Source organism: Nanorana parkeri, unplaced genomic scaffold (genome assembly GCF_000935625.1).
Source record: "Nanorana parkeri isolate BGI_ZX_2015 unplaced genomic scaffold, ASM93562v1 scaffold1797, whole genome shotgun sequence".
NCBI lineage: Eukaryota > Metazoa > Chordata > Amphibia > Anura > Dicroglossidae > Nanorana > Nanorana parkeri.
The window spans coordinates 33,908-48,000 of record NW_017308065.1 but is presented as its reverse complement, the minus strand read 5'-3'; the positions used below and the strand labels follow the sequence as shown (position 1 = coordinate 48,000).

Genomic DNA, 14,093 nt, shown 5'->3' with positions numbered 1-14,093 from the left:
AGGGGGGCGTGGCCGCGATGTGAGAGGGAGCGCACGTGTCGGGTGAAGCTCCGCTGCCTCCGCTCGGGAAATCCTGAACTATCTCCTGCCTACCGCACCATTTGACCGGTCCAGGTCCCTCACGCTGTGCTGGACTCACCTGAGCGATGATCTATGTCCGCCAGCTCCCGCAGACGTGCCGCAGCGCTGAGACGATCCACCCGGAAAACGAAGGGCTCAGGTGGGGGAAAGGCCCATCTTGAACTCCCCTGTGCTTGTCCCTGGGCCTCTCCTGCCGCTGCTCAACATGGATGGGGATAACGTGGAGGGGGTGAGTGAAGGGCCATCACGTACACCTACTACTGGGGAGCCTGAGCCACATACCCCAGGAGCTGCGGGGACATCTGCTATCCTGGCTGCGATTGAGGGGCGCCAGGTCACTCTCACTGCCAAAATAGACCACCTGGCTGCTGAATGCACCCTGATACGCCATGACTTAGACAAAATTCGTTCACGCTTAACCACGGCAGAAACGAGGGTGTCGCAGGTGGAGGACACGGTGCAGGGCCATACTGCTGCGATTACTGATTTGCAACATACAGTGCGTGTACTTGCTGCAAAGGTGGATGACGCGGAGAACCGCATGAGGAGAAATAATGTGCGCATTATTGGAATACCAGAGGGGGAAGAGGGAACGGATGCGGTACACTTTGCTGAAACCCTGTTTAAAAAAGTTCTGGCGCTTGACACATTGCCCCCTACATTCGTGGTGGAACAGGCGCACCGGGTGCCCACCGGCAGGGCAATACCATCTCGATTTCCTTGTTGCTCCCCGGTCCGAGGGGCTCTGGGTGTTGGAGGCTGTCACCGACTTGGCTAAGCGTGGAAGCGGTTTCGGCCCATATTGTCCCCGCTATGGATGGGTACTGGAAGGTGAATGAGGGTACGGCATCCCCTAGTGTGGTGTGGGATGCCTTTAAAGCTAATGTGAGGGGGGAATATGTTCAATAAGTTCAACGCTACATTGGAGGAGTTGCAGAGAGTGGAGTCTGGGTGTGCGGCGGCTTTCGCGGATTCCCCGGGAGAGTATTCTCTGGAGGCACTGAGAGTGGCACGCAGAGCCCTCCATTTACATCATGTGGAGATGACCAGATGCTCCTTGCGGGAACTCCGTGAATCACTCTTTGAACGGGGTGACAAGAATGGTAGACTTTTGGCCCTCCTGGTGGCGGATCAGAGAACTCAAACATCTATTCCATGTATTATGGGGGAGGGGGGTAATCGAGTTACGGAGCCTCGAGACATACTCCAGGAGTTTCAGAGGTATTACCAACATTTATATTCTAGGATCCCAACGTATGATTCGGAGCGCCTGGAGGGACTCCTGGGGGGCTTATCCTTGCCGGCTTTGGATGTGGTGGACAGTGGCGGTCTGGATGCGGATGTGTCGATTTCTGAGATACTGGCGGCCATTGCTTCATTCCCTAATGGGAAATCCCCAGGGCCGCATGGCCTGCCTGGGGAATGGTATAAATTGTATTATGTACAAGATGTTTAATGGTGACAGCAACATTGGCAACAAACTGTTTGAGATTAACTCCATTACAAAGACTAGAGGCCACCACCTAAAGTTGGTGGAGAAAAAATTCCAGCACAATGGGCGAAGAGGGTTCTTTACAATAAGAGCGGTTAAGGTCCGGAACTTACTGCCATCGGCAGTGATTTCAGCCAAGAGTGTAGATTTGTTCAAGAAACGTTTCGACAATTTCTTGAGGGGCCGTAATATCCAGGGATACCAGTATCCCTAAGAATGAGATGATGCGTGGACCTATATGGGTTGGACTTGATGGACGTATGTGTTTATTTAACCCCAAATACTATGTAACTATGTAACCTCCCGATCTACTGAGCCGACCTGTGACAGTCTCATTGTCACAGGTCAGCTAGAACTATGAGGTGAGTGAAAAGCACTCCCCTCATAGTTCTCCTTTAAGCAAGTATTCCAAGGGGTGCTGACCCAAATTGACTCCAGTGAGTTGACGAATCCGCTGTCGCACACCTTCCCAAAGGGAACGCAAAAGCGGGCAGCTCCAAAAAATTGGCCAAAGATGGGATACAGAGGGAAAAAATCCTGTGCAGAAGGACCAGAAATCTGTACCATCTACTGAGGAATTTAAAATTTTGTTCCTGCACTGCAAAAGGGGCTAAAGTCCTGTGAAGAAATAAGTAATTTGTCAAGCATAGATAACAAATGTGAAACCGGAGAGCCTGCATGACAAAGCGAATCAAAAGAGGTAAGGGATCCGGACAGGGCTACACTACACAGGACAACCTTCAAAAAGTGTCTAAGCTAGCTGGATGGATGACCAAAAGTCCAGGGGAGGGTCGACAATCGATTGAATTGCAAGTAGGGTCATCCATCCAGACAGAGTCAAAAAATGAGACAACCGGAATTTCCCAGAAGGTCAGAGACATCGGAGGTGTTTGTTGTCCAAGCCAGGAGGAAAGTCAGGGTCCCCCACAATCGGCATCAAAGGGTCGGGCCAATGATAGGGTGGGATAACAAATTCCTAGAATGTGCAGAAGAAAGCCACGATAGTCCAGCAAGGGGAACTGAGGTAAAAATTTGTACCAGGGCCACCCAAGGTTTTGGGTTAGAGTGAACACACAAGCTCAAGACCCTAGAAAGATAGAGGGCCTGGTAGTATAACTGTAAATCAGGTTAACCTATCCCCCAGATGATTAAGGAAGGGTAAGGAGGAAGAGGCGCGTTTGAGGCACAGTATCACCCCAGATAAAACACAACAATAGAGAACAGGCACTCTGAAAAAAACAGCCTTGGAATGACTATTGGCAAAGGATGAATGAGATACAGTACCTGAGGTAGAATGGTCATCTTAAAAGCACTACATCTGCCAAGTCAGGTCAGAGTGAGGGTTCGCCAGTGTTGAAGGTCCAGCCAAATCTTTGTCAGTAGAAGGGGGGACTTTGCAAATGTTTTTAAAATGACTGAGCCCACTGAAAAGAATAAGAGACCCTCAAGGTCTCAACTTTTTGTGCAGACAACTAAATGTTAAATGCTAAATAGAAAATCAAGGGGGAAAAGGGGGCAAACTTGGTGGGTACCATCAAACAGACCAAAATAGTCCGAACAAGTTTCATTAACGCGGATCGCAGCTTGTGGGGTAGAGTAAAGAGCATTGATCCATGCTAGCATGTTAGTACCCAAACCAAGATACGCCATCGTCGACCTCAGAAATTGCCAGTCCACCCGGTCGAAGGCCTTCTCCACATCAGTACAAAGTAACATGGCAGAGTGGATCAGATTGACGTCTCTGGTAGTGTTGTCACAGGCTTCCCTGCCGGGGATGAAGCCCACCATGTCGGGATGAACTATGTGAGGTATGTAGAATAACAAACCGGTCAGCTAGTATTTTGGAATATAATTTCAGATCCACATTTAAAAAGGGGAATTGGCCGATAATTTGCCCAATTTGTCAAATCCTTGTCTGGCTTGCGGATGACATGGATGTGAGCTCTAAGAGCATACAACGGTAAGGCCTGCCCTGCCGTAATTGAATTGAACGTTTTGAGAAACCAAGGAGTCAAGACCTCCTAGAAGGTCTTATAGTAAGTAAGGGTAAGTCCATCTGGCCCAGTTGATTTCTGTGTTTGAGCCGAAGAAAGAGTAGCAAAAAATTCACCCTCCGTAAGTGGATGTTCCAGGGAAGACAACGCTTCTGAAGGAAGTTGTTTGGGAGGGAAGAGAGGCCAAATTGGCAGGAGACCAATTTTAAAGGGCTCCATAAAAACGTAAGAATTCTTGCGCGATTTCCTGGGAGGTAGAGAGCCGTGCCCCAGAGAGGGAAGATATATGGGAAAGAAAGTTTTTAGATCGAGGACATCAACGCTCTAGTGAACATTCTGCTCGGTTTGTTAGAATATTAAAAGAAAACCTGTCTAAACCGCGGAAGTACGGCTAAATAAGAGAGAGTCTAACCACTTCCACAATTCCTGAAGTTCCGAGAAAGCCACTAAAGCCACACATTTCTTATGCACAACCTCCATAAGGTAAGGGTGACACTTGAGGTGGGAACCATGTTTGATAAACAACCGCCTCACTGTACATTTTTGGGTCTCCCACACCACAGAGGGAGAAATTATCAGTAGCATTTGTCAGGAAGAAGAACAGGTGCTCATTAGGGACCTCTTAAAGTATCCCGATCTTGAAGCAGAGCCTTATTTAGATGCCATGAAGCAATCTCATGGCCCCTATGGAGGAGGTCTAAGGAGAGATGAATAAGGGCATGATCTGAAAGAAGATCTGGGTCAATGGACACAGAGATGAGATTGGGGAGGTCCTTATGCTCTATAAAAATGTTATCAATTTGGGAATAAGTTTAGTGAGAAGGAGAATAAACGGTGTAGCCCTTCTCCGTCGGGTAACAATAGCACCAAACATCAACTAAATGGGCAAGATGGAGTTCAGCTTTTAAACGGTTGAGGTAAGAGAAGGGGGGGATCCCCAAGAGATGTCAACAAGCGGATCAAACTCAAAAGTTAAAATCTCCACCCATAATCAAGAAGCACTTCGCATGTAGTAAAATTATCTGAATGAGGTGTTGAAGAAAGAGGAGCTGATCTCAATTCGGGAAATAAACATTAACAAACATCACTAAGGTATCTTCAATCATTCCCTTAACCAGAAGGAAGCGACCATGGTCATCTGGGAGGTGAATTTCCATGGGACCGAGCTGAAAAGCAGGATACTGACCCCTCACCCTAGCAACCGGAGATGCAGAATGGTATGCAAAAGGAAAACGTCTTTCCTTGGATTCTGTCCCTTTTAAAATTAGTTTTTTGTAGGAAGACCACCTGGCTATGCAGCCTAGCCAAGTCATGCAGTAAACAGGAGTGTTTTTCGGGGACATTAAGACCCTTAATGTGAGGTCGACTTCAATGAGGACATACTAAGGACAGGTCAGCGGGAGAACCACCCCCACCCAACAGGACCACAGGAAAAGAGAAAAAGAGAGAGAGAAAAAAGGGGGAGAGGGGAATAAGGGGGGGGGGTGGAGAAAGGTACCTTAAGCAGGTAACTAAGCGAGAAAGGGGACTAGTTCCCCCTCCTCTAAAAAACTTACAAAAATATAAAGGAAGAATTAGTTCTCCACACTGCCACCACCTAAGTGGGAGGAAATAAATTAGATGACATAGGGAAGTTGCAACCACTGAGTGAAAAAAGAAAATCTAAATATGAAACTACTCAACTCCTAGAGGAGAAAAACATGAAACATGTGGGTATAGATAAGGAGACCGGAGGTAAAAGGTAAGAAAAACAGGGTCACGGGCAAAAATAAAGAACACTGTGCCCCCGATAATCCCGAAATGCAGGACAATAAGCAAACAGCAGAGCATGAAAAGAGAAAAAAAAAACAATGCACAGTATATATCAGCCAAAATGAAGACATCACAGGCGTAAGCCCTATAGAGGTGACTCACCGTGAAGCACTAGCATGATAGAAGCCTACTAAAATGAATCGATCTAGCAAGGATTATAGATGGTAGACCACAGAGCTACAGCACAGTTCAAACACAGAAAAGTCGCTAGAGATCCAATGCACAGCTACTGTGGGAAGGAATATACAGCACCCCAACGTTAAGTTAAACAGCTCGGGAGCCCAATCCAAGCACACAGGAGGAAGCACTTCCCCGTATGAAAGGCTATACTTGCAAAAGAACATCAATTTTCGCAAGCTAAACCAGGGGAAGCTCGCTCCGGACAGGCTGTGGGTCTGGATCTCTGACGTTGTCCTCTTTGTGGGCGGGGAGGTAGAGCGGGATAAGAAGAGTCCTCAAAGAAATCCAGCCAATTCGGTACGGCCACTGCGTCCACCTCCAAAAACTGGAAAAGCTCTGAGAATTGCTCCGGATTAGGAGATGAAAGGGAAATCCCCATCTATAACTCGCTCCAACAGAATGGATAAGGTCCAATAAAGTCTTTAACATTGCTCCCATACGTAACGTTTGTCTGGAAAGGTCAGGGAGAACATGTATTTGAGCCCCATCAAATTCAAAACAGCCTTTTTGTCAGACATGGCAGAGGATTTCCTCTTTGACAACATAAAAATGCACTCGGCAGAGCACATCCCCAGGAGCTGAAAGGGACACATTTTGCAGGAGAGGCACACAGTGTACTCAATCGAGATCCAATGCCACCGTAGGCTCCTTGCCCAAGAGATAGTTACAGATTGCCTGGACTGTAGGTTCTAATTCTGGTCCACCAGAGGCCTCAGGAATACCCATGATACACTGGTTATTCCTTCTGCTCCTATTCTCACTAACCTCCGGGAGCAGAATGATACTAGTGAAACACTGCTAAGCCAGGGAATGAAAGTTCTCCAAAGTTGATAAACAAGACTCAGTAGAGGCTTTATTAGTCTTCAAATCCCTCAATCTGACCTCCACATGAGATAGTTCTGTTTTTAAAGCAGTGAGTTCCCACTGTAAAGTATGCTCTGTTTAGTCATACCATCCAGTCGAGAAGCCATAGAGCGCATGATCTCACGCAGATCACCATCATCCACCCAGAACCGGCACAGCCGAGGCTTGAGAGGAGTCAGATGCCGACGAAGAGGGAGCCCAGGATTTGGTAGCCCAGGAGTTGGCAGTACAGGGAACCATAGTAAAAGTCGAGTCCTGGCATGGAGAAGCTGGAAAGTCCCAGGGCCCGCTCTCATTACAGGCGGAAGAAGGCATGGCGGTGCAGGTCTTGTGGTCTATGGCGCGGGCCAGAGTATAGGAGCGGCTGGGTGTCAAATACCAGTGAATGCCAGCTGGTGTCACTGTGCCACCTCCGTCCCGATGTTTGCATCCCTTAGGCATGGGAGTAGGTGAGAGATATACTGCTTCATAAGCTGAGAAAATCAGCCCGGTGGTGCAGAGCTCCAGTAACTAGCATCTGCTCAACACCATCTTCAGACCACGCCCCCCAACATCTTGCTTAGTCTAAATATAATTAAAACAACACTGAAAACCAATCATTGATCATGAGCATCTTTCACTTTTTCTACCGCGCTATCAATAATTTTGCAATCAGGATGAATTCATTTTAAACGTCACAATATACAGAAACAAACTTGTACCTTTTATTATAAAAGGCAATCAATTTCTGCTTGAGAGAGGGAATCTAGGAGAATGGTGTTATCACTTGGCTCCAGGCAGGAAAAAGTATGTCCTCACTCTCCCACCCCCAGTAATCATTCACACTGTAACTTTGTTGCAGCTCAAAAAGTGAGAGGCGGCTTCAAGCAGATAAGGTAATAAAGGTAACAAAATACTGGCAAGTGTTACACTTACACATTACTTGGTAAGCATACTTAACATAAAAAAAAAAACATTTCCAATGCTAGGTATGCTTTAAAAATATCCAAGATATCATGCTGGTTATCTTCCACTCTGAAAATCTCCTGAAACCGTCACCTTCATCTTTATCCAAAAATTTTACTAAAATGTTGTTTACAAAAAGTGCATGTCCAGCATGTTTTATATATTTGGATAGTGGTATAGAAGGGTTAGAACTAGGGATGCACCGATACAAGCATCGGTATCGGCGGCGATACCGAGTATTTGCATGAGTACTCGTACTCGTGCAAATGCTCTGATATCTAAAACGAGTACCTGTGTCCGCTATCTTCGACCGCCGCACACAGGACCGCGTCTGCATTCATGCAAGATGGCCGCGAACTCCTTCTCCACGGGCGAACGGCCGAAAGCAGACTCCACCTTCAATTCCTCAGTCCTCACTCCTGATTGGCGGGGAAGCCTGTCAATCATCCAATCGGCCAATCAGCGTGAGAAGAGGCCAGCATGGACAGATGACTAGGCTGTGGCACGAGTGGATGAAGCAGACGGAGAAGGTTAGCAGCACTGCTGGGGCTGGGCACAGGATGGGGGGTGGGCACAGGATGGCCTCAAAAGTTATATTTGCCTGCTGTAATGCAATTAGGTTTATACATTTAAAAAAAAAATGCACTACTGCTTGCTATTCTATCTAACTAAGCCTTGTATCCCCTTAGTGGGGAAAATGGATGAGGCAGAGCACATGTCCAGACCAGAACACTGTAGTGCATAATGCATTGCATATAGTGTGGAACAGTTATATTTATTTCTGCATACCTGGCTGTATATTAAATTTTTTCATGTATAATATACAGCCAGGTATGCAGAATTATATATAACTGTGCCACACTACAGGTGTGGGCTGGGCACAGGATGACCTCAAAAGTTATATTTGCCTGTTGTAATGCAATTAGGTTTATACATTTTAAAAAAATGCACTACTGCTTGCTATTCTATCTAATTAAGCCTTGTATCCCCATAGTGGGGGGAAATGGATGAGGCAGAGCACATGTCCAGACCAGAACACTGTAGTGCATAATGCATATAGTGTGGAACAGTTATATTTATTTCTGCATACCTGGCTGTATATTATACATTTTTTTAATGTATAATATACAGCCAGGTATGCAGAATTAGATATAACTGTGCCACACTACAGGTGTGGGCTGGGCACAGGATGGCATAAAAATTACAAAAGTACTTAAGTCAAAAACAGTCAGGAAATCGCATTTTTAGAAGGAGACCAACTATCGCAGCCCCCATACATCCCTAATGAGTCACTTTAAGGTAAAGTTAGAGACCACCTTAGGAAGAAAGAAAGGCCACTTAACCAAGGTGATATCCCACAAGGAAGGACCCCTTGTGAGTCAGAGAAGTCTTTCACGGGTACTAAGGGCCAAGCATTGGTACAGGCCTAACTGCAGAAAAGAGAGAATCTGTTGAAAGGAAAAACTCCTGCCCTTGGACTAACACCAAGCACGGCACACTTTTTAGCAGCTGGTGTGAGTGCAGCCTAAATGGCGAACCGTGGTACATTCTGTCCGGATCGTAATTTGGACCTCGGCTCAATAATTTTATTCACCAGACCTCTTTGAATTTTAACTCACTACCCCTGACCTAGATGTTCAAGAATCCAATGTTCCACATTGGAAAAGGGTGAAAAATGCATGGATGCTGCAATTACAGGTCTTTTTGCTTTTACATGGTTGTCCTCTAAGCGGTCTTATTGTTCCAATCAACTATTTTCAATTAAACTTACCTGTGATAAGAGGTACAGAGCCACTTGAGGGCTTATCCTTGGACGTTCTGATGGCTAAAGTTAAAAACACAAGGGCATTAGATTTAATAAACTTGAACTGTAGAGAAATACATTGCATCAAGGAATGGAGTAAAAAGATGTCTGCACAACTAGATGTACAAAAGATTCCCAAAAAACAATGTACAAGTGGGATAGCTACAAATCCATAGATCAGTCAGTAAATTTTTCACCTGGGGCCCTCTCCTCTATAGTGCTTGGACTGCAATTTGTCCCTATGGAGCTACCAGCTTCTAACTGGGTCAGAACAAAACATCTTCGCAGTGCCTGCTAAGTGGAAACATGCCGGTCACATTTGTAATCAAGCTGCAGAGTACCAATGCAGAGTGCAGCGATGCTACCCCACATATTCTCTGCATTAGAGTCATTAGGGAAGGTGGAATAAGGTGGAATGGTTTTTTTTTTTACTTTTTATTTGTTAAAAAGCATAATTAATTCCAAAACATATACTGCATATGTATTGCAACAGAATACAAAACTGTTTGGATTTAATAAGAGCATAGTCAAATCACATTTCATAATACAATGTCAATTTTATATACTTCAATTTTGTCTAAATTCACAGGAACAGACAAAAAGTAATTTGCCTGGAGTCCTGCTTTAAAGAACTTTGGTCTCACTTTAAATAAAATGTGCTGCAGCACTTTATTATAAGTACATATGTATTTAAGGTTTTCCCCATGCAAAGTCCAACAAATACCTGTAAAGTTTGCCAGAAATCCACATAATCCAGTTTTCTGTTATGGTGGGCAACAATGCTGCACTGCTCCCGAAGTCAGGGCACAGTTTCCACTCTGAAGTGAGTTCTGCCTGCTTGTACTCCAGTGGGATGCACCTTTTTGCAGGAGGTATGGTTATTAGCATTGTCACTACTGATTCACAAGCCTGGAGCTTTTCAGTCAGCCACTGGCCACACCTAGTCCTGCCAACTGCTTTCTGGACTGACAGCACTGACTCTGTTGCTAAAACCCTCCGACTTTGAGCTGCTGTGTCTGGTAGAGTGAGAATGCAAGACGCAAATGGAGGATTTGGATCAGTCAGGAAAAGTAAAATACGTTATTTGTTTACTTTATGATGCTTGTGCTTCATATAGTAAATGGATTTGGTGCTGGTTTAGACTATAACATTGCTATATGGTAGTCTAAACCAGCACCAAATACAAGCAGTCATCACTTGTATTGTAAGAGTCTGTTTTTCTGAATTAATTACATTACACTATGTGCGGCTAGAAAGGTCAGTGGGGGCTTGTTTTAAAGCTCCTTTACTGGTAGTTAAGAACATGTTAATATTTTAATGTCAATGGTTTGGGCACGTGTGTGTGTATAACTAATGTTATACAAAAGGTGAAAGGCTGCAAAATATTTGGATTGTTGGTGGATGTGCGGAGTGTTATCTCTTTTCAGAGGAATGTTTCAAGCCTATAACCTCCATTTTACAGGTATCTCTTTTCAGTGGAATGTTTCCAGCCTATAACCTCCATTTTACAGGATTCATATCGTCCAGGCCCCCACACCCACATAGTCCTATTCTCTAAAAAAAGAAAACAGTATGGGAAAAATATACCAAAAATGGATGGCACATATGTGTCGAGTTGCAAGAAATGATAAAACTCCAACATAACAAAACAAAAAATCTCACTGTTTTCAAATCCAATCTGTGTCAGTATCCGCAGTGAATTCATGTAAATTAACACATTCAGCCATATACCGTGTTTCCCCGAAAATAAGACACTGTCTTATATTTTTTTTGCCCCCCAAAAACACACTAGGTCTTATTTTCAGGGGATGTCTTATTTTTATTTTTTAATGTGCAACAAAATGTACAACAATCCAAAGTTATCTGGTATAACTCCGCCTGTCACAGTAACCGGCGCTATAGAGGAAGTATCAGCTAATGCGGCTCTGCTCGATCTGCCGCCACAGCCTTGCTTTCTACAGCGCCGGCTTCCTTTGCCATCAGGGGCAGTGGTATCAGCGGTGCAGCAGTGGGGACATCAGACAGTGGACAGCACGGTAAAGTACGGTACCATTTACCGGTACACATTACAGTACAGTACCATTACATTAAGCAGTGCCTTCGGGGACAGTAGTTGGTGAAGTTTGGTACTGGAGTGCTCCCTATCACTGCGCTGACCGGAGGTAGTCCCCTGTCATCCCCTTAATACAGTATGTCCCTGCAGGCTGATACTATCACTCCTGCTCTTCAAGTTTCCCCTCACATGCTACCACCAAACTAGGTCTTATTTTCGGGGTAGGTCTTATATTACAGGAATCTTGAAAAATAGTGCTAGGTCTTACATTCGGGGTAGGTCTTATTTTAGGGGAAACAGGGTAGTATAGCTCACCCTATACTTCTGGCCCCTGTGGCTCTCATACACAGAAGCCACAGTGTTGTTTATTTGCCCCTCTCCTTTTGCCTATTCCCAGAACCATTGATGAAATACAAGGCACTCTGTGAATGGGCAAGGGGAGAGCAGGGGCGGATAAAAACACTGCGGCTTCCAAGAGCCGTAGAAAGCCTGTGAACCCTGATAGAGTATTATACACTACTGCTATTCTTTGTCAGATTTACAAATGCTACTTGTTGTTCACATGATTCTGTTAAGAAATGAAACCTTTCCGTGTATGTATTTTTCAATAATTTTTTAACTTGGCAGGCTAAAACAAATATCATTTTGGCAGCTTTTGGTTTTTTTTTCCGTTTGGTATTTTGTTCCTTTAAAACTTTATAAATAAAATATGATTTAAAAAAGAGCAGATTGAGGTGGGCAACCAAGAAAAAGGACAGAAAATGCATTTATTTTTTATATCCTTTTGCAGGTTTTTTTTTCCAAATAAAAAGACCGCAAAAAGTGATCTAAAAACACAAATAGAACATGGAAAGGCTTTCTTAAAAGTATACATTTAAAATATGGCTCATCACTAGCGATGAAGTCCTTCTACCACTACATATGAAACTAATAATGGTCTCTCTTTTTTTTTTCTTAGTAAAATTTAGGGTTCTATTTACCTGGTCTTGATTAACCAGTGAGTAGACATATAGTGGAAGTAGCAATCTGTTCAACAAATGATCTGTCAGAACATCATTGAGGAATTCGCAGTTAATAATCAGAATATCATTGAGATAGTTTAGGTGATCCAAATGTTGTGACACTAAATTACTAAGCGTTCCCCGGTTCTTGTGTCTGCAAAGCAAGTAAAAATAGAATTAGAAGGCTGATCATACCGTCAAGCAGCAGGCAATGCAGATAGACTGTATATCTGGAATATTCTGCACATACGTATTTTCCGCTAAGAACTAATTCACAACAAATATTGTTCTAACCAGTTTTCTGTGTTTGGATCTGGACATAAACGTAGTACTTTACAAGATCTATTTAAACCAAGAGGCCCTGTTCTCACAAGCTCATTGAGTTTAAATGAGTTTGGAAAAACACCTTGCATGCAGCAGATTTGGATGTGTATATTTTGTAAATCTCACCCAGCATCTTAGGATGTGTGGAAGGGAGGTGGTTTACAGCTTGACTAATAGTTTCTACAGATTCAGAAAATTATAGAATATAATATTTCTTCAGAATGGTGCATCAATAAACTAGAGTTCTCCTTTTAAAGAATTCCAGCTGCTATCATGTTGTTTTCAGCCATAACAAAAGTGGGACAATTACTGCTCTGTGAGGAGATATAGGATGAATTACTTTTAATTCATCCACCTTGGTCCTTCAGGATGATGTATTATACAACTGTGAAAGTCATGAGCACAAACAGGGGAATTTATCAGAACTGTAGCAGACAAAATCTGGAGCAGTTGCCCATAGTAACCAATCAGCTTCTCTCTTCAGTTTGCTCAGTTAAGTTTTGAAAATGAAAGGGAGAAGCTGATTGGTTGTCATGGACAGCTGATCCAGATTTTGTCTGCTACAGTTTTGATAAATTCCCGTTTGTGACATATAAGTCAGAAAATTGGCAGCTTTCCAAGACAGTGCAAGGGGCCACACTGACATTTCTACACATTTAGCTATATGACTCCTGCAGCATTAGATACACATATTCATAGACAGAAGCATAGAGTGATCAGACACAACAGCATATATGAGAGTAGTAACTCCAGTTTCTATATAGAGCATCACCTAGACAAGTCTTGTAATTAATCAATTAAACTATACATTTAAGGCTTTTAAAGGTGCTGAGACTACATCACATATGTGTAAAAATATATTTGTTTTAATTAAATTGGTTCACCATAAAATAAACATTTATAAAAACATCAAACATAGTATTATATAGACCCACTACATCTTCATGGCCCATTATATGCATACAACATTGTCAATATTTCTATTAAATAAGTAATTGAATAAATTATTGCATTCTACTGAATATCTACTGAATAAATAATACAACACCATAAAGTCTCCCTGTCTTTGCTTTGCTTAATGGCCCAGTCCGATTAGTTTCGGTTCAACAAGGAGGCAATATAAAGTATTGTATTATTTATTCAACAATCAACATATTTACACATATTATGTGATGTAGTCTCAGCACCAAAATGTATGGTTTAATGAATTGTATAGAATAACATAGGGGTGTGGTGCTGTACCTGCACTGTTTCTATGTATGTCAAATACATCTTACCACTGTTATTGAACTTCTGATTACCCAGCTGAGCTAGAGTGAGTTATAAAACCCAGTACATACAGGCGCATGCCCCAGGAGCCAGTATGGATGTTAAAATCTAGTACAGTACCAGGTAAAGTCTAAGATTAGAGAGTTGTTGACCCAACACAAGGGTGGAAGAATGAATCTAAAATTAGCAAAAGCCAGTCTGTCTAGTCTAGTAATTCTGGAACATGACAAAATAAATATGTGCTCTCATCAAAGGAACTCTCAGAAAGGTTCAA

General features: G+C 43.4%; 1 protein-coding gene across 1 annotated transcript in view; it reads right to left on the bottom strand.

Annotated features, from left to right (window-relative positions):
• The window catches only part of LOC108799738 (protein CLEC16A-like), a gene marked incomplete at its 3' end in the record, with an annotated part of 284,697 nt that overhangs the window by 240,522 nt on the left and 30,082 nt on the right, over positions 1-14,093 (bottom strand). Inside the window, exons 6-7 of the mRNA XM_018571638.1 lie at positions 12,206-12,380; positions 9,140-9,193 (exon numbers count right to left, since the gene is read on the bottom strand). Coding sequence (XP_018427140.1) covers positions 9,140-9,193; positions 12,206-12,380 — 229 coding nt within the window. The remainder of the gene's footprint in view (positions 1-9,139; positions 9,194-12,205; positions 12,381-14,093) is intronic.